Source organism: Drosophila serrata, unplaced genomic scaffold (assembly GCF_035046125.1).
Source record: "Drosophila serrata isolate PLE 108 unplaced genomic scaffold, ASM3504612v1 contig_334, whole genome shotgun sequence".
NCBI lineage: Eukaryota > Metazoa > Arthropoda > Insecta > Diptera > Drosophilidae > Drosophila > Drosophila serrata.
In genome coordinates, this window is record NW_028257232.1 from 608,005 (window position 1) to 630,818 (window position 22,814).

Below are 22,814 nucleotides of genomic sequence, written 5' to 3' on the forward strand. Positions count from 1 at the left end.
AAGGTGTTGATTTAATGAGGTTTGAGGACCAGGTCCTGATGCTGCTCTGTCCTTTAAGTTCAGGCAGAAGCTGAGTGAATCCTCAGTCTTAAATCTAGAATCCCTGCGGTGATTGACATTCGAATGCCTCGCAGGGGGGTTTCTCATTTCTCTGTGTTTCGTTTCCAGCTAATTAATTGGCTGCAAATGAGACACTCACTGGAAGAAGAACAGGCGAATTCGAGGCGTGTAAATCAGTGTTTTCCTCCACTTTTTCTCACTCACTCCATCGACGGCGAAATGATGTCGCTTCGAGGACATAATGGAACCATTCATTGCGCCTGTAAAAGCCTGTCGTCGTCGTCGCCCGGCTCAGGCATATCCTGTTGCGTTCTTTCATGATTAATGGAACAGATTTTCCAGCTTCCTTCCGTCACTGCCACTTAACTTTTTCAAGTGTAATGCATTAATGTGCCGCAGACAGACACACCAGTCCTTTCCCCTTATCCTTTTCCACCCCGTCGATGAGCACTTCGTCCTGATGACAAAAAGGCAGCCAATGTCCCTGAAAGTGGCTCAGTCCCCGACACTCACACACACACACATTTATATTTAAATTTTCTTTATTTTTTATTGAGTTTTTCTCGCTGTTTTTGTTGTTTTTTTGTTTGTTGTTGTCTCTTTTGTTTTGATTTGATTTAAAAATTACATTAATTACTAAAAATTAGGGATAGGGGGGAGTCGCTAGGCTTTGTTCTGTGATTTTTGTTTGTTTTTTGTTGTTTTTCTTCTGCCATTTTCTAGATTAAAACTAATTAATTAAATGCTAGCACATCTTCATGTTTCTTACGTTTTTTTCGGGCATTATAAATTTGATTTTGTGTTTATTGTTATTAAATAATTACACACTCATACACTCACTCGCATTCGTTGTCATTCATACGCACCCTTGCACTCCGGTTTGTGGTTTTTGTTTTTTGTTAAACTATCAATTAATTCCTTTTAGCTGCTGTTGGTATAAATTAAACTAGAGTGAAACACACGCACTAATTACCGCTTAAACTAGATTTACGTTTAATCCATAATTACGCAGCGAATTGTTGGCTTTCGCCTTTTTAAATTGTGCCTTTGTCACCTGACATTTGATGTTTGATTCGTTCTCTGCGCGCAAGAGTCCTAAGATATATAATATAATATAATATATATTCTATATAAAATGCGGTCTATACAAAAATTTACAATTCAAGCAGATAGTTTCAACTAATTTTCTGTGGCGGAATAGGCGGAATTATATATATTGCACAATAAAAGAACGAAATGATCCTCCTCCTCTTCTAGGTGCAAAAAATAGGTATTTAAAGATTGGAACAATAAAAACAATTAAAAGAATCGGAAAGTATATTATTCTTTTTGCATTTTGAGATCGGATTTTACTGATTTTTCTGGGTTTTTCTCGTTTCTACACAGAAGAACAAAAAACACGCGAAAGAGAAACTCTTTTTAAGATCAACAGCTGATTTTTCTTCATTTTTTATTTTTGTTTACGATGTACTTTTTATGCTTTTCATATATTTTGTTGTTGTTGCTCACTACAAGTATATATATATTTATATATATATATATAGATAGATTTATACATAGTTATTTAGCTAAATTTTAAAACAAAATTAAAGGACACGTTTCCATGTGATTTGAGGAATGTTTTCTGCTCTCGGTTTAAGTATTTTTTTTTGTTTTGTTTTATGTATTATTTTGTTCTTAGCTAGACTACTGTTTTTCTTTTTTTGTTGTTTGTATTCAGAACGACTTTATTCACGCTGGTGTAAATGGTATTTAGATTACGTTTAAAATGTACAAAATTTACGCTTCACTTGCCAGTTATCATGGATATTTTACAGGTTGCTATCATGGTTTGCATTTTTATATTGGCTAAGAAATTGTGTGCTGCACTGTCCCGCCCGCGCCCAAGGACGAGCCGCCGGTGGCGAAGTCCTGCTGCCGCTGCTGCTGCTGGTGCTGGAGGAGATGCTGCGCCTGCGCTGCTCCCAGCGCCTGCTGCTCCAGTTGCAGGTGCTGCTGCAACCCCAGTTCCGGGCAGGAGTGATGATGATGGTGGTGGTGGTGCTGCTGCTGATGCTGCTGCTGCTGTGGCAGGGACTGGGACTGGGACTGCTCCCTCTCCCGCTCCAGATTCAGGTTGAGGTTCAGCTGGTGCTGCGTCCAGGCAGCCGCGGGCAGCTGGTTCGGATGCTGTTAGACCGCCGGCCAAACACTGAGGGGTAGAAGAGATAGAAATCGGTGGGTTTAGTTTACTATATTTGTACATTTCATAAGCATTAAGGTTGCAGTTAATATTCAAAATGAATATAAAAGTAAAGATATATAAAAAAAGGGACTTACGTCACTAGTGATGGATTCGTCTCCGGCTGATACCAATACTGGGGCACATAGCCGCCCATCTGTGGCGGCGGGTTATGGTGGTGCGTCTGCGGATGTAGCGCTGCCGCGGGATGAGGTGGCTGCGGCGTCATTTGGGGTGGCGGCTTGTGGTCGATCCAGTGCGGCTTTTGATCCCACGGCGCTTGCGTTGGCGGACTGAGACCCGTTGGTGGGAATTCTATTGAAGGAAGAAAAGCAAAAGCAAAAGCCACATTGAAAAGATTCCCTAAGATATAAAGACTCTCTGTAGGTAGGGCCACTCACCAGGTGATAGCTCGGACACGGGTGTACTCGATGGCGTTGGACTGTGTCCGGGAGGTAGATAATGTGAGGGTGAACCGCTGTTCGAGCCACCGCCGTTATTACCGCCTGAAAAGCAAATTAAATATTAAGTATTTTGAACTAACTAAGGGGTCTCTCCAAGCACTCACCACTGTGCATTTGATTGGGACTGTGCTGGCCGGGATTGGGTCCACCGCCGCCCAGAGGCATGCCGCTGTTGGTGCCCGGACCCTGGGCCGCCTTCATCATCTTTTTGTACTTGGAGCGTCGATTCTGGAACCAGATTTTCACCTGCAAGCAGACGGCAGATTAGCGTGTGAATTAGCATTGATTTTAGTTTGTGGCAGCGGAGCGGGTTAATCCGAAGCGACAGAAGTCCGCTAACAGATGCATTTACGCCGCTCTGATACAGATACAGATACTACAGATACTAGGCAGCTTTTCAAACAGCCTTTCAGTTGAAATTAAGAGTGAGCGCTCGTGAAAAGCGGCTGGCAGGAAAATGGCTCTATAAACTATGGATTTTGGCAGCGTGTGACACATATTGGTGTCTCAATCGCGGCTCGCAAAGTGTTTAAGCCCGCAGATACTTTCAGTTTCCGTTTATTTTTGCGATCTGCTGCCGCTAGAACTAATTGTTCGCTGAGCTGTGAGCGGCGGTGAGTGGAGCACTTCACTTTTTGAGGTTGACTCACCTAATTATTAATTGAAATGATCCAAAACACGGTCACAGAACCTGGCTAGTTGGTCTGGGTTACGACTCTCGGGCAGTATCTCAACCCATTCATTGATGAACCTCAAAGATACGAGCCGTAACAGCGCGTATCTAATGCTGTCTATGCGCACTTTTCATCTGCACTCTTGCACCGTAGCCGTACTCACATTCAAGCCAAACTGAAGCATAAAGATCTATATGTACATATAGCTTTATAAACTTGTAGCGGCCCAGACTTGCTCAAGGTCGTTCTTCGCGGTTGGTTGGCGTTTTGTAGCGCCGCTCGAGCGCTCGGCGAATTTCACTGACTTTGCTTGGGTTTTAGTTGGTGCTGCTGTTGTTTTTTTTGCCCATAAAATCGGTTGTATTTGAGGAGATTCGGCTTTTATGTGCATTCCCCAGTGCCGAAACCATCGATTTCAATTAGCCGATAGCTACCGAGCTGAGCTAATAGCGCCCATTGTCGGATCATTGACATTGGAAGCCGTCGCCGGTAGCCGAAAATAGTAGAAGCCGACGAACGAATTTCCATTTCATTTAAGTGCTCAATCAAGCGCAAATCGTTATGTCAGAGATACTATATAAATTTTTTGGCTACTGAAAACTCGAACAAGTCTGGCGGAAGGAAGGAAGGAAGGAAGCTTCCTTGGTAACTCTTTCGCTTCTATATAAAAGTCAGATGTGTTGTTACGCAAGGCAGGCCAAGCGAAAAATCTGCGCTCAATGATAAAATATTCTCTCAAACTAAACAAATACGCAAATAGTTACGCTTTGGCAGATTTTGATTTAAGAAACATTTTCATGCAAAAGTGTGCTGGCTGAGCAAGTGTCAAAACTAATGGTCAGCAGCCTCTCAATTGTCAGCTTAGCGAAATAAAATGAAAACAAATTAAACGAAATATCAACTCAACAAGTTCCCCTCTAGAAAATATACACAGAAAAAAACAGCCATGGTCGAGAGTAAAAGTGAAAAGAGAGACAGACTGTCAAGTGTCAATCAGCCTTATGCTGCTGTCCCCATGTGCCCCATGCCTGCCGTGTTGTGTCTCTGAATTTGTACCACTTTCGCATGGACAAATATGGCAAAAATACAGAAAATACAAAGACGAGACGAGAAATTAGCATGTCACTGTGTCGAAGCCCGTCTGCTCTGGCATTATCCTTTTAACCCACTTGGAGTTTGCAGCTCCCAGATGGTCAAGCGGCAGCAACACTTGCTTGATCACTTCCGCAATATGTCACTTGCCATATAATTTATGCAGTCAGTCGCAGAATTGATGGCTTCGCAAGAGTCTGGATGGAGCTAGAGAGACGGAGGCAGATTACAGATGGGTTTTATGACGACAAACAGGCGATTCTCCCTCCAGCTGGAGCTAGAGCTAGAGCTTGAGGTGATGCTGCAGCTGGAGAAGCTGTTGGAGATGGAGATGCTTGCCTCTCGCTGTGGGCTTTCTAATTGCGAGCACTTGCCGTTGGAGCGATAAAATTCACTAGCCACAGGCCTCAGCCACTGACTCGGCCACAGAGCCGGCTTCCCTGGTAACTGGTTCCGCGGGGCATTGCCAAATGTGTCCCAAGCCTCTGGCGGCTTCCCCCCTACCCAAAGCCAGGCCCACAGCCAGACAGACTCTAATTCATTTGACAGTTGAGCATTTAAAACGTGGGAAAAGATAAGCCAATCGAACGGAGAACCGTAATACCTTTAGCCGGGCACCAAGCATCGTTCACGGATTGATTTGTGTGGGATCCCTGGCAGGGCCAGGTTGTTTTCCGCGGAAAACACACTTTGCTTCCTTGGTATTTTCCCTGATAAATCATGGGAGCAGTTGGAGTTTCGCCCGCCCCATCTGTTAAGTCATAAACCAGGAGGCACCTCCTTCACCTGACCCTGCCAACTACACCCGAAAAGCTTACATCTTTATTAGCCAAGCGGGGGACTGAGCTGAGTAAATACTGGAGACAGACACACACGGCTTTGACACGGATGCCTGGGTCTAATGACACCCACAACGCCCCCAAAGCGGTCCATGAGATGATGATCTTCAGTGGGAGACACTCCCCTCTGGGTTTTAAGACACTCTCTCTCTTCCAGGAAGCTTGGGAGATCCTCTGAGGTTACGTTGGGATATTTAATCACTTTATGGGAATTTGATAATAGATATTTACATGTGTGCTTAAGGAATATCTAATATTATATCTTTATTCCCTTAATTTAAATCAATTCCCTTAAAGACTAGTCCCATTATTGTGTAGTGTATGCAAACTTCATCCTCTGCGAAGGTTACCTTTGGCAAATGCATTTCCATTAAAAATACCAAATAATGTTTATGGCTTTTTCCCAACCCCAAGAGAGACTTGGGGCCTAAAACAAATGGCGGGACCTGGAAATGGTCTCAGTTTTGTAGTCACAGTTGCTGCCACAAATTTATGGCTACCAGGCCAAGTTTTCCCCGTCATTGTTCTCGGCTTGTTGCTTGTTATGTTCGCTGCTCCCCCCGTTTCCTCTGATCTGAGGCGGCTGCCTTGGTTTTCATTCATAAATTCCGTGCAACAAGATTTTAGCATTTTTGCAGCCACATTTTTGGTGCGAGAAATTTCAATTTGCTGGCCCCAAAAGCCCCAAAAGCGGTTAACATGAAAAACACTTTTCGGGCGGCTTCTTTGCGTTTGCTTTGAATTACGCGACATCCTTTGCGAGCATTGTCTTAGCCAAGCTGATTAATGGCTCGAACGGAGCGATTTGCAGGCGCCAAAAGCAGTCTCTTAATTCGCTTGGGCCAAGATCATAGCCATCACTTTCATTTCATTTGATTTCCGACTCTTGGACAGTCTCATCCAACTAACAATTTTCCTCCTTTAAGCACGCGCCAGTTTTAGCCACCGAACGGCTTTAATCGCGCTGCAATCGCCAGCAAAACGCGTGCAAGCCGCGTTGCGCGAGCGCGCGGCAATTTTTAATTTATGCAAAAAAAGTGAAGAAAAATCGTAAAAAAAGACACAAAGACCATAAAAATTTAAATAGACGATAGAGAGAGGGAGAGAGACTGATGCGAGGGGGGCTAAAAATCTGAGCTGCTGCGCGAAATAAAATAAAATTTTGATTTATGATCTTGTCGCTGAAGTTGTTCGTCAACAGCAGCGCGATGGCAGGTAGCTAGGGTACACTGAGCGAAGTGGGGAATACAGTGCCTTGAGGAAACCCCCTTTAAGGTCAACAAAGCCAAAGAGTTTTATATAAATTACCTATTATTTTGGTTAAAATTCATCTTGAAATGTTGTAATTGAAATAGTTTCTAGTACACCCAGAACTGCTAAGAAAATTGTATCTACTTTTTCTCCCAGTGTCTGGCTGTGTGAAGCTGTTGTACAAGTTTGTTGGCGCAACAAGTGCTTTCGGCCAGTATAACTCACTCAGCGTCGGTCGGTCGATCGGTCAGTCAGTCATTCATAAAAGCAGTGGCCGCGTGGCACTTTTGATTTTGTTGCCGTTGCCGTTGCTGTTGTTGCTTTTCTTTATTTTTTTATTTTTTGGTAAGCCCATGTTCATGCCCGATCTTTATCTCTGAGCAGTTAAAAAAGCGAAAAAGTAAAAGCCAAACAAAAACGCATTTAATATATATACATATATATATCTTGCTGTGTTCCAAAACGATTGCAAATTCGCGATTGTTTTGTGGGCTGTGATTGTTGCTGCAGCAACTGTTGCGTGTGCTGAAAGGCAGTAGGATCCACCCCCAAAAGGCCAGAAGAAGCCGCTGTTCCACCCAGCAGATCCTCCTTCCCACAGCAGCAGCAGCAGCAGCAGCAGAAGATCGGCTACATCAGCATATTTCTTCTCCTCGCCCAACTCCATGCTCTTTTGACTGCCATGGTTGACGGATTACGCAACTTGCCGGCCGTAGCATTTTCATTTTATTATTGTTATTATAAACTCCTCGCATTGTTGTTGTTGTTGTTTCTTTTTTCTCTTCTTTTTTTCATTGTGCTTGGAAAATTTGTACATTGCATGCGATTGTTTGTTGTTTATACGCTCCACGGCAACAGCAACAGCAACAGCTACAGCAACAGCAAAAAAATTTGTTTATAATTTTGAATGCAACAGCAGCAACAGCGGCAGCAGCGCCGCGGGCAGGCAATGACTTCGAAACATATACAACAATGCCATGTCGTGGCAAAAAACACAGAGAAAAAACGCTACAAAAAGTTTTCTTTCTGTTGTTTTCCGCGCTGTTCCCCCCTCTGCCGGGGTCTGCAACTGCCCTAGAGTCAAGTGTCACGCACACTCCAAGCCATTCCATAGAGGGACTTGGCTCCATCCTCGGTCGCAGCCTCAGCTACAGCTCTTCTTTTTTTTCGAGCTCATTAAAGCCAACGCCGCATTTCAAGTTCGCTGCCTAAGTCTTTCGTTCTTGTTAGTAACTCGCGACAGAGCGCAAGAGCGAGACAGCGGAGGCTCAGCCAGGAAAGACTCAGCCAGAGAGAGAGAGAGCAGGAGACGTGCAGGTTAAAGTGATTTCCAAATAAAATCGTTGCGGGCTGTTTTGGGCAACGCCTTCCCGAAAAACCCAAAAACAAAAACAACAAAAAATGAAACAAAAAAGCGAAAACAGTAGAAAGGAAAGCGGCAGCAGCAACAGAGTTTCAACAAAAAACGCTCCAAGGCTTCAAGGCCAACAACGCAACAACGCCTTGAATCCGCTCTCCAACTCCATCTGCAACCAGGGCTATAGTCCCAGCTCCAGCTCCAGCTCCAACTCCGGCTCCATTGCTGGCAGCAAATGAACGCAAGTTAACACCGAACGATCTGGGGACTGGACCCCAGACCGGCTGGACGGGATGCCGCCAAACAGAAACACAAACAAATTGAAAGCAAATCGATGCTGAGATGCGGCAAGCGAGCATGCTGCAGCTTTGACCCCGTGGCTAACTTGTGAACTTGTGCCAGCAGCACGTGGATTAGCTACCGGGGAGCACAAGACCCAGTCTAGGATGCAAACAAATTAATTTCCTATTAATTTTCCACTCGTTTGGGGGGTTAGCCAGTCATACACTGGAAAAATGTGAGAGGGGAAAATATGACCTCTGGTTATTTCATCATAAGAATCTTGGATGTAACATGAAAGAGATTTAGATCCTTTTGCCAAGTGTAAGCATCGGCAGCATTTCAAAGTTCAGTGGGTCTCATTGGGGCTCAGTGGCCATTGGGATGCAAAGTATGCAGTCGAGTGACCATTTTTGGGTCACCGTCAGTTCCCCCGGGGGCCGCGCATGTCGTCCGCAGCTATGCGATTGATCTTTATCAATGGAGCCGGGACCAGGAGCCGCCCGGGACATACATACATAGTGCGCCATGAATGAAGCTTGGAGCGATCGCGGCTAGATGCATTAATTTATGCATATGCAGGCAGTGTGCGTAAAAAGTGAGTGAAGAGTGAAGAGTGAAGACGGAGGACGCGGTGCTCTCCAGTTATGAGCTCCACTTCGCCGCCGCTGGCGGCCACGGCAGAGACGCTGCTTAATAAACAATAAATATGCAATTAAGCAAGGCCAGACGACGGCCGCTGCCAAGTGCTGTTTATATAAGACACATATCGTCCCCCTTTGGAGATCGCTGATCGAGCAGCCCATCCTCGTTCTATAGCCACTCTAATAGCAATTAACTTGGACTGCCACTTGGATGGACTGGACGGGACGGGACTTAGACTGGACCTGGGACTGGGACTGGGACTGAAATGATGCCATCGGCGGCTCGCCGTTAATGAGAATCGCCAGAGCGACAGAGTGAAACAATTTTACAGACGACGACCACGACAGCGATATGGTATATAAATAAAGATATCGATCTAATTTCTATATAGACATGGCAGCGATCCCCAACCGATGATTGCTCAATCGCCGGATGCTCATTTCACCGGCTTTCCTCGGCGCTAAAGAGAGCTTTCTTGACTTGAACTTCAGCTTGAATATGATTTAATTATGTTGTTAACGGAGCAATGCCGAAGAACGGAGCTGGAGCTGGCCAGGAGTTGGAGCTGAAGCTGAAGCTGGAGATTCTGGCTAAGTCGAAGAAGCAACAAGTGCAGCCGCATGCCAGCGGCCAAAGTTAGCCAGAGCCAAGGACAAATCGAGCATTATACTAACTCAATTAGTGCCTGCTTGGCCATTCGCTGGCCACTTTGCCATTTTGGGACCCGGCTTTCATAGAAGCAATTAACGAGGCCCGCTCTCTGGCTGGGAATAATCAGCTGGAATGACGCTCATCCGGCCGGATTCGGGCTCAGATTCCGATTCCGATTCGGACTTCTTAACGCGATCGGCATTGTGCAATAAAGCTGCTGCTGCTGCTGTACTGAGCACTGAGCTGTTGTCAATTCCGGAAACTGTTCCCATGTTTCGCTGCGAAACTATTGAAAAGCGAACAACGGGCGGACCGAAGCCAACTGATCGCTGAAAAAACGCCCCAAAGCAACGTTCAAAGTTGTTCTGACTGACTGGCATGCAATGCACTGACAAAAAAAAAAGGGTAAAACTGCAATTCCAGAGGTCAAAGCAGCAGAAAAAATCAACAAGAGTTCAGTTTAAGTTATAATAAAATTGACTAAGATAAGGATTTTCTTTAATGTAGTTTGGAACAAAGTAATGAGTATTTGTATACTTAATACTTATACTTAATAGCTCCCCTATTTTTCTCTCTCTGTACTGGAATATTGCGAATTGCCCGAGCGACTGCGAATGAGAATTTCTGTTGCTATTTTTTTGATTCACCTGCAAAGCCTTGAAATTTTGTAATTCTAATTCGCCGCTGAAACACTGACTCAGTTCAGCTTTTGTAATCCATCAGCCGGGGCAAAAATTATGATGAAAAAAAAATATATATAAATCAGCAACAGCAGCAGCAACTTCGCAGCAGCAACTTCGCAGCAGCAGCAGCAGCTGACGTACAAAAATTGTTCAACAATAAATCGGCGGCAGCATTTGATCAGCAATTGTCAAGGTGAGATTCTAAGCAGATACAAAGGTAGAAGCCAGCAACAACAATGCCGAACATTAGCGACTCATGACGACGGCCGACGATCAAGTGCAGTTTCCCCCCAAGGGGGCGGCAGCGGAGGGGCGTGTTCGAAAATACGGGTATTTCTATTTCGTTTTTTAAAGCCAGTCTCTCCCCACTCACTTGGCCAGCTTTCTGAAGCCAAGTTTTTACCCTACACTCTGGGACAGGAACTTAGTCACGTCTAGATTCATTTTTTCGGCTCTGCAGCTGAATAGTTGTGTCATTAATTCTACAAGAGACAAGACAGCTGAAGTTTAGTGAGTTTTACTAACTAACCAAACCAAACCAATTGGGGGGGGGAAAACCCCTTTCAGCTTGTTTAATATTAATGTGATTCTTCTGAAAGTCGCAGCAACAATAGACGTTTATGGAGAATTGGGGGAGTCCCTCCCAGCGATAGCTTGGAAAAGGAAACTTACTTTTAATGTGGGTGCACTTTCAATTACCATCGCAGTCTCCCCATCTCCCATAAAGCTCAATTAGATGGCCCAATTATAATGATCGTTCTTCGAGCAGAAGGTCTGGAAAAAAGCAGGTCCCCAACTGCAGTTGGGAGGAAGGCATTTTCCGCACGGATTCAGATTCAGTTTCAGGAAAATTAAATGAGGAGGTGACCCCTCTCTCCCTCTCTTTGTGGTCAGATCGACCAGATAATAAACAAAAAACAAAACGGAGGAAAGGGACAGGGAAGAAAAACGCTAACAAAAAAGTGTGGCGGTTAATTGTGCAATTTATATAAGCGCATTCTTTTCACGGCGTTTGTTTTTGTTCGCTTGTTGTTCGGGGCTAGTAATTTAAATATTATGGTATTTGTTTCTCTCTCTCTTTTTGTTTCTTTTTTTTGAGTCGGCAAAATGAAATCATGGTCAACTGACTATTATTTGTCGCTTACACACAGTTTTTAGTTTTCAGTTTTCAGTTAGTTTTCCCTATGCATTTTCACAGCGGCAAGATCATGATAGCGACTGGAAAACAACAACAAAAGAGTGGAAGAGGGGGAAATAAAAAAGAGCTCTGTCGGAGTTAACCAAGCGTTAAAAGTTCATTGTTAGTCGCTGGGGGGAAAACCCGCCAAGGAAATTCAAGTTCCCATCTCCAGTCTCTCATGCAGCGCTTGGAAATCCCGCTTTAATTGGTGTCAGAGTACCGAGCCCAGGACATTCGAGTCCTGCTAATTGGCATCGCATTTACAAGGCCAAAAAGCAAGTGAACAAGTGCACAACGGAAGGGTTGTGTTCGATATCCGTAGAATTTGAGAGCCAATTATAACATGAGACCAAAGGAGAGCCACCCTCTGGCACATCTCCTGGCACAACCAGTTGCAGGGCCGCATCTTGGCAATAAAATAATAATTATTACTATCATTATCTCGGCGGAGAAATCTTGGCCAGCCATGGGGCATCCTTGGCAGCGACTCTACTGGGCTTGTTTACCTTTCCGCCGTGTGTCAACAAATGAGACCGTAATTAACCCCGCTCAGCCCCCACGTTCCGTTGGTCAATAGTGAACGAGTGAACGAGATACCTGCCCGTACCGTACTCGTGCCTAGCTATGCGCAATAGTCGTAAAATTTTATTTATTTGAATACTCTCACCTGGCGGGGCTTAATAACATAACTGGCCAGCCAGCCTGCTAACCCCGTTCCTCGTGCTTTGCCTCAGCATTTTGTAATTTCCTCTCAGCGTTGCGTACGATTTTGATCGACAAAAACAAAAAGTATCTGACGGATGGGGCAGCAACTGGAGTCGAGACTCGAAGTGGAAGCCAGTTTTCGAGCGTTTTGAAAGCGCTGCCAATATTGTGAATGAAATGGGAAACTCGCTTTCAGCGCTGGGACCTCCAGCTGTGTGAAAAGGAGAATGCCCGGGCACATGCTAATGGCCTGAGGAGGCTGTAAACGTTGCCCAGGGATTGGATATATGCAGCCTTTCCTAGCCATAAACTAAAGCTTAAGCTTATTTCTGCAGCTAGTCTCCTTTCTTTTCGACTCTTTGCTTGGTTTTTATATTTATTTTAACTGCTAAAATCCTATCATTAAGTTCTCTATCAAGAAATCTTTCCTATCTAAGGTAGCTTCTTTCTGTGACTGTCCAAGTGTAGTGGTTTTTTTTTTTGGCACGCTTTGTGGGTCAATTTGTGACTTGAATCGGATCTGAGATCTCTACCTGTTACGGCGAATTATGTCAACTGCAATCGAGATTGCACAAGCGGCACGTAAACACTCGTCCAACTGTCCGGGTCTCATCTCCGCATGAGTCCGTAGCCGTAGAGCTCTTGAATGGCGTTAGATTGGACTCTTCTCCGCTCAAATGCAAATGCGGTCAGCGGAGAATTGGAGAAAGGGGGAGGGAAAGGGAGGATCCCAGCTGGAGAAGATCTCTGGTGAGAAATAGAGGAACGATCCCGCTCTCAGGCATCATGCATCATTGTTAATGGCAACTTGTTTGCTGTCGTCGCTACACAGAGAGAAAATATCGTATGGTCACTGAAGTATTTAACACTTTACTGTACACTTTTTATCTCTGTGTAGTGTTACTGGTACCAGAACCAGCATCACCACTGATCAAACTTAATTCAAAGTTCCTGTTGCGCGAATTTTGACATGGAAGGGAGAGGGACAGGCAGGGAAGCTGTTGCTGCGGCACATGATGTTGCTGCTGCTGCTGCGGCGACTGTTGCTGCAATATGCGTGTGCGTTTAAGACTGAGTCTGAGCGTGGCTTGGTTACATTTACATTGTATTATGTGTATTATGTGCCATAATTTAATTGACATTGCTCGCGTAAATCAGGCAATCACTGATATACGATGTGTTGCTGTTGCTGCTTGTAGTTGCTGCTGCTGTTGCTGCTGCTGCTGCTGTTGCTGCTGTTGCTGCCGCGAAGCTGGACACAGCAGCAGCATAAACGAACGTGAGCCGAGCGAGCATTTAAATGCGGTCAGCCAGTTTTTCATTTTTTCTCGCTTAGTCGCCGCTTAGTAGTTGATACTAACTAGACACTTGTATTATTTAAATCAAGTTGTGCTAGTTTTTTTTCTCTTTTTTAATACAATAATAAAAACGCGCACTCTCCGTGTGGTGTGTGTGTGTGTGTGTATTATTTGATGTGGAAATTAATTTTAATTCGGTTACAAGTATTTGCTTGCTGAGTCTTTTGGCCTGCTAAAAATTCCAGCGAAGTATCATTTTGGGTTTCTCTGCGGAGTCCATGACCTTTGGAGCAGTACCAGACCAGAATCGGAGACGGTGACGGAGACGGAGTCGGAGCCACGTTTCACGTTAGGGGTGGAGCAGCTAAGCAGACTTATCTTCGCTGAGGAGCTGAGGAGCTCTGGAACCCTGGCCACAAAGCGAAGGTGTGCACCGTGGGCGATGCGTCTGCGTTTGCGTTTGCGTCTGCTGCTGCTGCTGCCGCTGCTGCTGCTGCGTCGTCATCCGACCAAGTCTGCATCTGTGTTCGCCAAGAACAACAACAACACCATCCCAAAAACACACTCTCGAACACACACTTGGGAACGGGCGGACTCATAAAACAGGCGTTGTTGATTTTTGAAGACAGACCAGGGCCAAAATGGCACAGTCACAGAAAAATATTGGTAGAATTACTTCACCAAACTGAATAATTTATAAACATAAAATATCAAAATAATATCTTTAGAGTTCCTCAGAAAAGTTTTGTTAACCAAGAAATGGAATTATTAGTCTTAAAACTATAAGAGAGAAAGAAATGAAGTTATCCAATTTACAGATTATTACCAAATATCTCTTCGAGTTAACTAACCAAAAAAAACCACCTAGTACCACCGTTCTACCAACATTTTTCAACCGGCTTAAAGGCCAGTTTCTGCTGTCTTTTGCTCCCACAAGCGCCGTTTTGGCAGTTCGTCTGCCAAATCCTTTGTCTTCAGCCAGCGTGGCCTCCTACAAAATATTTCGTGGCTTTTGTGGCCGCCCTTTCTTCGGAGCGCGGAGGAACCAGATCAAAATGTGCCGATATGAGCTCATAAACACGCAGTTTAAAAGTATTTTTTATTATTTTATTTCAAGTTTGCCTTTGCTTTATAATCTTTTTCCCTTTTTTTGTGGGGTATAAAGATCGGCGCAGCCTGTTGAAAGGGGACTGTACATATACATAAGTCGCCTAAAGTCGCTCTCGCTTTTTCTTTCTTGGGGGATATTGAAAACTTTTGGCAATCCAGTTGAACGTTCTATGTAATTATTCAATTAGTCGGCGGCGAGCAAGATAGGGAGAAACAGTAGCCGGGATTTGCTCTAATTAAAACTTAATTATTCTCCGAATAAGCGGCTATAGCTTAGTATACATGTATATGAGTGTATACAGCTCGAGCTCATTAACAGTCACCGGATGCACTTTCAAATCAACCGAACAGCAAGTGGCCGAGTGAAAGATGCAACTGGCAAACGAGTTTTTGCCGCTGAAGACACAGCAGCAGCCTCAGCAGCGGCTAAAAAATCATAATAAAATTACCATAATTATAAAAAAAATGCAGTACAAAAGTAAAAAAGTTGTAAAACAGCCAGAGCAGTAATATTTCCATACCATAACTATATACTAGGCGCAGGCGAGGATCGCAACGGAACGGAATGGCAGGTGTTAGAACGTGTCTCCCGAGAGTTCGATGCCGGACAAGTTGCTGTCCAGCCTGAGAGGCCGAATTGTATAACACACGCTCCACAAAAACAAAGAAAAAACAACACACACTCGCACACACCGAAGGCCATTAAGTTGGCAAGAGTCTTGGTCTTGTCTTGGCCGCTAGGTGTTGGCTTTGTGCAACGCATAAATCTTAGGGCCTTAGCACAATGGTTTGTTTGCACGTCGCAAACATTGGCGTGTTCGGGGTACACCAAACTTGGACTAGGACTCTGAGTTGGACTTGGACCCGGGACTAGCCCCTGGCCAGCAGCTCCTGCTCCTGGCCAAATCAATAAAAAACTTCCGTTGCTCAAAACGACGAGGGCGGTTTTAATTAACACGCGGCACAAAGTTTCCTGCCCCCTGCGGAAAGCGAAAGCGCTTGTAGTGTTGTCCATGACACAATGTTAATATATGTTTTTTAAATAAGAAAATAATAAAGAAGTAGTACAAGATACTTTAATTCTTTTTAAAAAAGAAAATCTAGACAAGTTATCTTTTATTTTAAAGCGTTTCTTTCATTATCAAGTTAATAAATCTGTAAACAAATGTGTAATTCGATATTGCACCTATTAACCCCTATATATATTCTGTTAAATTGAAGCACGACACTAAAGTATATATATGCCTTATGCCATATATGGCACTCGACAGTTTTACAAATGATTATTAAATGTAAACCAAGCCTCCATTAAAATGCAAAACAGTTGGTCATAAAATCAGCATATTAACTGGTTAATTTCTAAAATAATAACAATTGCATTTCAAGAACTATAAAAAAAGGTTAAAGCCAGGGAATGCTTGACATTTTAGCCAAAAAAAGAGGACAAGAAGACAGCACTGTTAGAGTTGGTAGCACCCTCAAAGTGCAGTCATAAATTCGGGCTCTGTGGCCAAACTGTTTAACCCCTTAAAGCCGGCGGCGTTGGAGTACAGAGATAGACAAAATTGATTGTGTCGCTTGAGGGGCGCCGAGGGCGTGGCTATTTGCTTAGTTGCCTCGATTGACAGCTGCCAGCAGTCTTTGGGAAATCAGGGTCTCTCTGCCGCTGCTCCTCCTTAAGTTTTTCTTTTTTTTTGGGTGACTAACAATGGCCTGGCTCAGGAGGAGAATTTATTACACAGCCGCCGTGTGGCACGCCCGTTCTAGACTCAAGACCCAAGACTCGACTCCTCCGCGGATATTCAAATACGAAAACGAATACGAGCACGATAGTGGTACTCGTACTGGTATCTTGATAAACAACGTACCACCCACGCCACCAATACAGCGGCCTTTGGTGCAGGGTCTTCAACTTGTTTTACTAGTTTTCCTCACAAACTCATATATAGGGGTATCTGTAGTGTGTGCTTCTTGGTCCCTCTGTCTGTCGTCTGCTGGTGGTTGCCTCTCTGCGTTTTCTCTGGCCAAGCACATGAACTTTCGTGGCACACTAATTCAATTAGGAAGCCCACGCCCACTATCAATAAATTCTCGCCAGCACGAGACCAGCTAGCTCTCCAGTTCTCCGGCTCATTCACAGCTGCTGAATATGTTCCGGGCTCATCATCTGGAAAAGGCACTAACTGAAGAAGCAGAAGTCGCAAAACTAGAAGTACTCGATGCTGGCGATGTATGACGCGAGTACTTGCCCCTCGTCGGGTGGGTGTTGCCTGTGACAATGGCAACCACCTCCCTTTCGTGGGCAGCAGCGCGTGCAAAAAAAAGCGAATAAAAAACCACACACACACACAGAGTGAAAAAATAGCAACTAAAAAAACTTTTCACGAAATTGGCATTGACACACGTGGAACGAAAAGCAACAACACACAAAAAGAACATTACAATATTGCACATACGCCCGAGTGGCGTGTGTGGTTTGTGTCTGTCAAGTGAGAGGGTCACAGGCGTAGGAGGTCGCTATTGTTACGTCGTCGTCGTCGTCGTTGTCGTTGTCTCAGCGGCCGTTGTCTTTGCTCGTTTGTCAGTCAACATTAGAGACATGTCAACAATTCAATTTGCAAAATGCCAACTAACCGCGGGCCCAGCCCAGGACAAGGACCAAAGGATCCTCTCGAGGGGGTTCGAGTAGACCAGGGATCAAAAGGGGGATGATGGCCTTTGAATTTATATAGAAGATACTCTTTTTAGAAAGTTATACATTTCCCCTTTAGAATTGTAATCTTACAAGTAAGTTTCCAGCTCAAAATATTACTTAGAAAATAACCAAAGCTTCAGATAGTTCGTAAACCAAGTTGATGACCTTAATATATCATAATATAAGAAAATATATTGAACTCACCTGCGTCTGCGTGAGGCCCAGACTCGCCGCCAGCTCGGCCCGCTCGGGCAGGGCCAGGTATTGGGTGCGCTGGAAGCGGCGGTTCAACTGCTGCAGCTGCAGCGAACTGTAGATGGTGCGGGGCTTGCGCATCTTCTTGCCCTTGCCGTTGACGCGGAGGCCGGAGTCCTCGCACTTGTCCGAGATTGAAAAGTCTGGAAGGAAAAGCATCAGCATCAGTGGTTGCTTGCTCTCTGTAAATGGCAGGAACTGCCACTGCCACTGCCTCTGCCTCTGCAGTGATGAATTTATAATCAGCTATGAAATTATGGCCGGCCGAACGCTTAACCCTTTTTTGCTGGCCAGGCTCCGTCTTGTATGCATATTTATGAGCGAATTCCCGCAGCGGACCGCACTGGAATGCATGAAACTATTACATTTATGGACCTGAAATTAATTGCAGCCGCATCGCTTAGAAATCGGGGGCAGCGGTAGCCGTGGAGTAGCGCTATAGCCGATATATCGATTCGTTAAGTAACTTGTAAATGTCAACGAATTAGTGTTAATTGTCGAAGCGAAAGTTCAAAGCACTCCACACCATTGGGCTCATAAAACTACATGTGATATGTTTTAGTGTTGATGATGATCATCATCATCGACCCAAGTTCAATGGGCGACCGTTGACGCTGCTAATTGTTCGAAAACGAACTATTATTAAATGCCAAATATGGCCACAGGTGGAGGAGCCAACACTCCGTATCCGTATCTTTGTATCTGTATCTGTATCTGTATTTGTTTCTTTTTTTTGGCCCCCGAGCAGGAGCAGCACGTGCTGCACTCGCTTAATGACAAAATGGCAAGTTGTGACATTAGTCAGCCGGACACCCGCTCCCTGGTTGGCTCCTGGCCAATGGTGGCCATTCCGGCCACACACACAGAGCAATCCAACCATCAGACGGTGCAATTAATTACGGCAAACGAAAGCCTAATTACACTGCAATTATCGTTACAAACAACATTTGGCGAGCGGCAAAGAATTGTCCGGGGATTTCTTTCTTTAACTCTTCACTCTTAACGATCAGCTGTTCTTCTGGATGATTTCAAGTGCAGTGCATCAAGGTCAATTGGGCCCACGTTGCGTATGAGCGACGATAGTCAAAGATAGCAATTGAGGCTGCTGGAGCTGTAGCAGGGGCGTTTTTTTTTTTTTTTTTTTTTTTTTGTTCACATCCCGCGACAATGGCTAAAAAATGAATTGCTTTTCACTCACTGCGAAAAAACCTGAAAACTGCTCAACCAAAACGCATCGAAGTAGCAACAAAATTGTTCAACAAAATACGAGAGGCAGTCGCTACAACAAAATTGTCACAGTCAAGCGCGCAATTATGCCAGAGACTGGGAAAAAAAAATTACCAAAAAAATGAAAAAACAGATACAGTACACAAAAAGAGTACAAAAAGCAGAAAGGAAAGACATAAAAAATAAATAAAATGGGAAAATTGCAAGTACGTGGATACGAAACAAAAAGGTTGCACAGTTCTCCCACAGAAATGACAAAGTAAGTTGGATGGTTTTTTACAGAAAGTGATTAGATTTTGGGTATTGAAAATAATTTGTATGAACGCGAAATATATAAAGTTGAAAGTTCTTAAGAAATTCAAATGATTGTATATTATTGTAGAGCTATCTTTCAAGTGGATTTTATAACCGATGCGTGTCTAAACATTGAAATTGACATTTGATGAAAGTGAAAGACACCCGAAGACACATTGTGCTTGTATTTGGCTGCAGGTGAAGCCTAATTGAGACAGGTCCGAGAGGAGACTCGAAGTCAACGAGCAAACAAGAAACCCGCAAAAGACGACAACAATGGCACTCGAGCAGCGAGCGAGCGCTGAGCTCTTGAGTTCAAGTGTCGCCAAAAAATATATGTACATATATTCGTAGATGAGGAAGTGGTCGGTCAGTGGTCGGGGAGATCTTCAAGAGAGGTGCTTCCCCGTCTGCAAGGACCATGGATTACTTACCATCCTTGGGCGGACTGGCGCAGGGCGGGGCATAGCTGCCCAGGTGATAGCCGGAGTAGGAGTTCTGGTGCATGGGCGGGAACGGATAGCCGAGGGCGCTGCGCGGACTCGGGAAGCCAGAGTCCTGGCCGCCCTGCGGCCCAAAGTGCTGGTAGGTGCTCCGGATGCCTCCGTACCTGGAAAATGCAAGGGAAATAATCAATATGTGTGGCAGTAAAAACGTAAAAACACTGGCAGGCAGAACACTGAATGAATCGTGTGCTGCCCGGCTCGGGGACACGAGTTTTCCAAGCTCCTTGCGTGTTTTGTCTACACTTTTCACTATTAAATTCAACAGGAAAAATACAAAGAGAAAAGCGGTCCCAAAATGTGTTGTTTCATGTTTAATGCAAAAAGCGACGAAACGAAAACTTTTTCTCTCACAACAAAAAATTAGGCAGAGAGGCAGGAAAACTTTTGCCATGACTTCATTTACACAGAAACAGAACCGAAAACCGAACTTGATGCGGCTTAATATATCAAAGGAAAATCAATACAAATGTCAGAGTTTGGTTTCAGTTTCGACTGTAGGTAGTCCTGGTAAATATTTTGTTAACACTCTGCCGGCGAAACAGTTGAGCGAGTTCCCATGCATTATGTTCCTGCTCCTGCTGGCCCGGCCAACTGCATGAAATATTCAATGCCCGCTCTCTGTGTCGCCCTCTTGGCCCGAACACGGAAACGGAAGCCCAGAGCCGGGTGAAACGCAGCAGAAACCGCAATGGACAGCCAACGGACAGCGGACACGGTATGATATATAGAAGATATAGCAATATGGCTGTCATTCCGTGGCCTAAGACGGAGACTGAAGCCTGGGACTGAGTGGAGAGACAACTCCCGAGGGCTGGGCCTGGCGCAGCCAAGCATTCCAAGCTCAAGGGCCCAACACGCACAAATGACAGAGAGAAAGATACAAACGTGAGTAGAACGGGGAAAACCGCAAAAGCCGGGAATGCAATGAAATATGTATAATGAAAAATCGAATCGTGCGTCGGGAAAAACAATTTGCGGCTGCAAACAGTTGGCAGAGTCAACGGTAAATATAAAGACCGCCGTACCCGCCGAACTTGCAACTTGGAACTTGGAACTCGAACCCCCGGCGAATGTCCAGAAGAGACCAGGGGCTTTATTTAGCACAAGCGGACCGACCGGCAGCAAACTATACTTAATTGAATTTATTTTTGGCTTCCGTTTGGCGAGCACACCACGGAGGCACCACCAGCATGAACTGCCCAGCCGGGAAATGCAGCTGAAGTGATTTTCTTAATCAAAAATAATAATAATAAAGCGGGAGGCCAGAGACAGGCGCAGGTTCGATCCCCAAAAACCGTCGTAGAATCAAGTCAAGCTTTCAATGGGCTTTAATTAATGCCAGGCGACTAAGTAGGGGAAGTGGTGAATATTCTATATTTATTTATTTAAGGGAAGTGACTTTACATAATATTTAAAAAATAAAATTATGAATTTATTGAAGGCATCAATTTTTGGAAATATATTTTTAAAGAATGGGATATGATAAAGTTTGAAGGTATTGCAAAATATTAACTGATTGTCATAAAACATATTTTTTGTTAAAAGAATAATCACATGGAAGCTATATTTTCAAAACAATCAAAAACATTATTATTTTAAGTAGAACATTTTAAATAGTATTTTGAGACCTTTCTAAATTATATTATAAAAATTATAATTAAAAAGTAACAGTTTTATGATCAGTGAATAATGCCAATGATTCTTGAATATTTTTATAGAGGTTATTTTATAAGTTTTTGCTCTTTCTTTTGAATGTTTTAAAGAAAAGAGGCTTACTATAATTTTTATACCCTTGCAGGGTTCTATATGTTTAGTCAGAAGCTTGTAACTCTATGAAGGAGTTATTTTCGACCCTATAAATCATATATATTCTTGATCAGCATCAACAGGCAAATCTTTCTAAGTATCCCCAGCAAAAAAAAATTTTCAAAAATTTTCAATTTTTTTAAATAATGGAAAGGGGTTACAAAAATAAAATTTGATAAAAAATTGAATTTCTAAAATTTTAAATCTCAGTATGCAGATTTGTTAGCTATATAAAAACTAGCACAAAACGGCTTTCCGAATTAAAATTAATGCTTTTTGGCTTAGATATGAGTTTTTTAAACTTGGATATTTTTGAAAAATTGTCATATAAAAATATCAAGCAATATCGATTCAAAGAATGCGAATATTTAAAGTTAGGTAATGATAGAATTTCGATACGGTGCTTCAATTCAATTGCAAACTGCAAGTTTATATTTCTTCAATAATTTAGATTTCCTCTTTAGATGTTAAAATTATTCCAACAGAAAAATATACTAAATCTTCACCTTTTTTAAATTTCATTATAACCATAATTTAAGAGTGACAAATATCTGTATCAAAGACCCAATGCAAATTTCGAAGAATGGTAAAGGGAACGCCCAGGCTAGGAACTCCTTGAGAGGAGTGGCAAATAGGCCACAAATTAGATCGAGTTGGGGATAAATCTGAGGCTGGCAAAATCAAATTAACGTCTGCGCGACAAAGACATTTTCCTTGTTAATTTTCCAGAGATTTTGGATCCAACAACGATCGAGACTCACCCGGCGGCGGCATGCTGCTGGAGCTCCACAAAAGCGGACTTGCCGGGCAGGTTGACGCCCGGCGTGACGCTGGCCGCCGTATTGCCGCCGTCCATGTACTTGGGCGTGTGCGGGGCATCGGGGGCGTCCATGCCGGACTGCGGGGTGCTGGGAGGCCCCTCGTAGGGGCTCCCGAGGTCCGTAAAGTTGAGCGTGTTGGCGCCTATCGAGGCCACTTTATCAAGAATTTTGAAGGCCGTTGGGGGATGCGCGCGGAGAGGAATTCGGTATCAAGGGTATATTGATCCGCCTCAAAGCTCTTGTTTCTGATGATGTCTGATGTTGTGTTACTTTGTGTACTGCTATAATGTTTTATTTTCTCTAAATAGCTGAGTTGAGCACGTAAATCCTTGCTCAGCTTGGCGCGGGTCACTTTTCTCAGCACTTTGTGGCACTCAACACTCTTGCAATCGCTTTCTCTGCATTGCAAATATTTGATGGAACACGTATTTCCTTCGCACTGATCAGAATCAGATCGAACTCAAATCAAATCAAACCGAATCGGATCGAATCGAATCGGATCGAATCACTGGCGAGGCTCGCGACGGATTTAACGGAAACGACGACGGAATTCGGTTGGCAGAGCGGCAACGACAGCAACGGCAACGACGACGACTGCCCACGAACAAAGTGCGTATACGACTAGGTGAGGTTTTCGCTTCGCGGTTGCGCGAGACTGCCGCTGCCTCGGCGCTCTGTGTTGCTTTGCGGCTTTGCCGCTC

At 44.1% G+C, this 22,814-nt stretch overlaps 1 protein-coding gene across 1 annotated transcript; it reads right to left on the reverse strand.

Moving 5' to 3' along the window:
• Positions 1–584: 584 nt before the first annotated feature.
• Dll (homeotic protein distal-less) lies at positions 585–22,770 on the reverse strand. The gene is made up of 7 exons (XM_020952434.2): positions 22,054–22,770; positions 19,415–19,590; positions 17,409–17,602; positions 2,850–2,991; positions 2,683–2,787; positions 2,380–2,596; positions 585–2,251 (listed from the first exon to the last, which is right to left on the reverse strand). Exons 1-7 carry the CDS (start codon positions 22,182–22,184, stop codon positions 2,233–2,235), a joined length of 984 nt encoding a protein of 327 aa, XP_020808093.1. The 5' UTR covers positions 22,185–22,770; the 3' UTR covers positions 585–2,232.
• Positions 22,771–22,814: the final 44 nt, after the last annotated feature.

Coding starts and splice junctions, on each gene's coding strand:
- Dll (XM_020952434.2), bottom strand. CDS start 22,184: ATGGACGCCCCCGATGCCCCGCACACGCCCAAGTACATGGACGGCGGC. Junction 19,591..22,053: donor CAGCAGCATGCCGCCGCCGG/GTGAGTCTCGAT, acceptor TGCATTTTCCAG/GTACGGAGGCATCCGGAGCA. Junction 2,788..2,849: donor TCCCAATCAAATGCACAGTG/GTGAGTGCTTGG, acceptor TTTGCTTTTCAG/GCGGTAATAACGGCGGTGGC.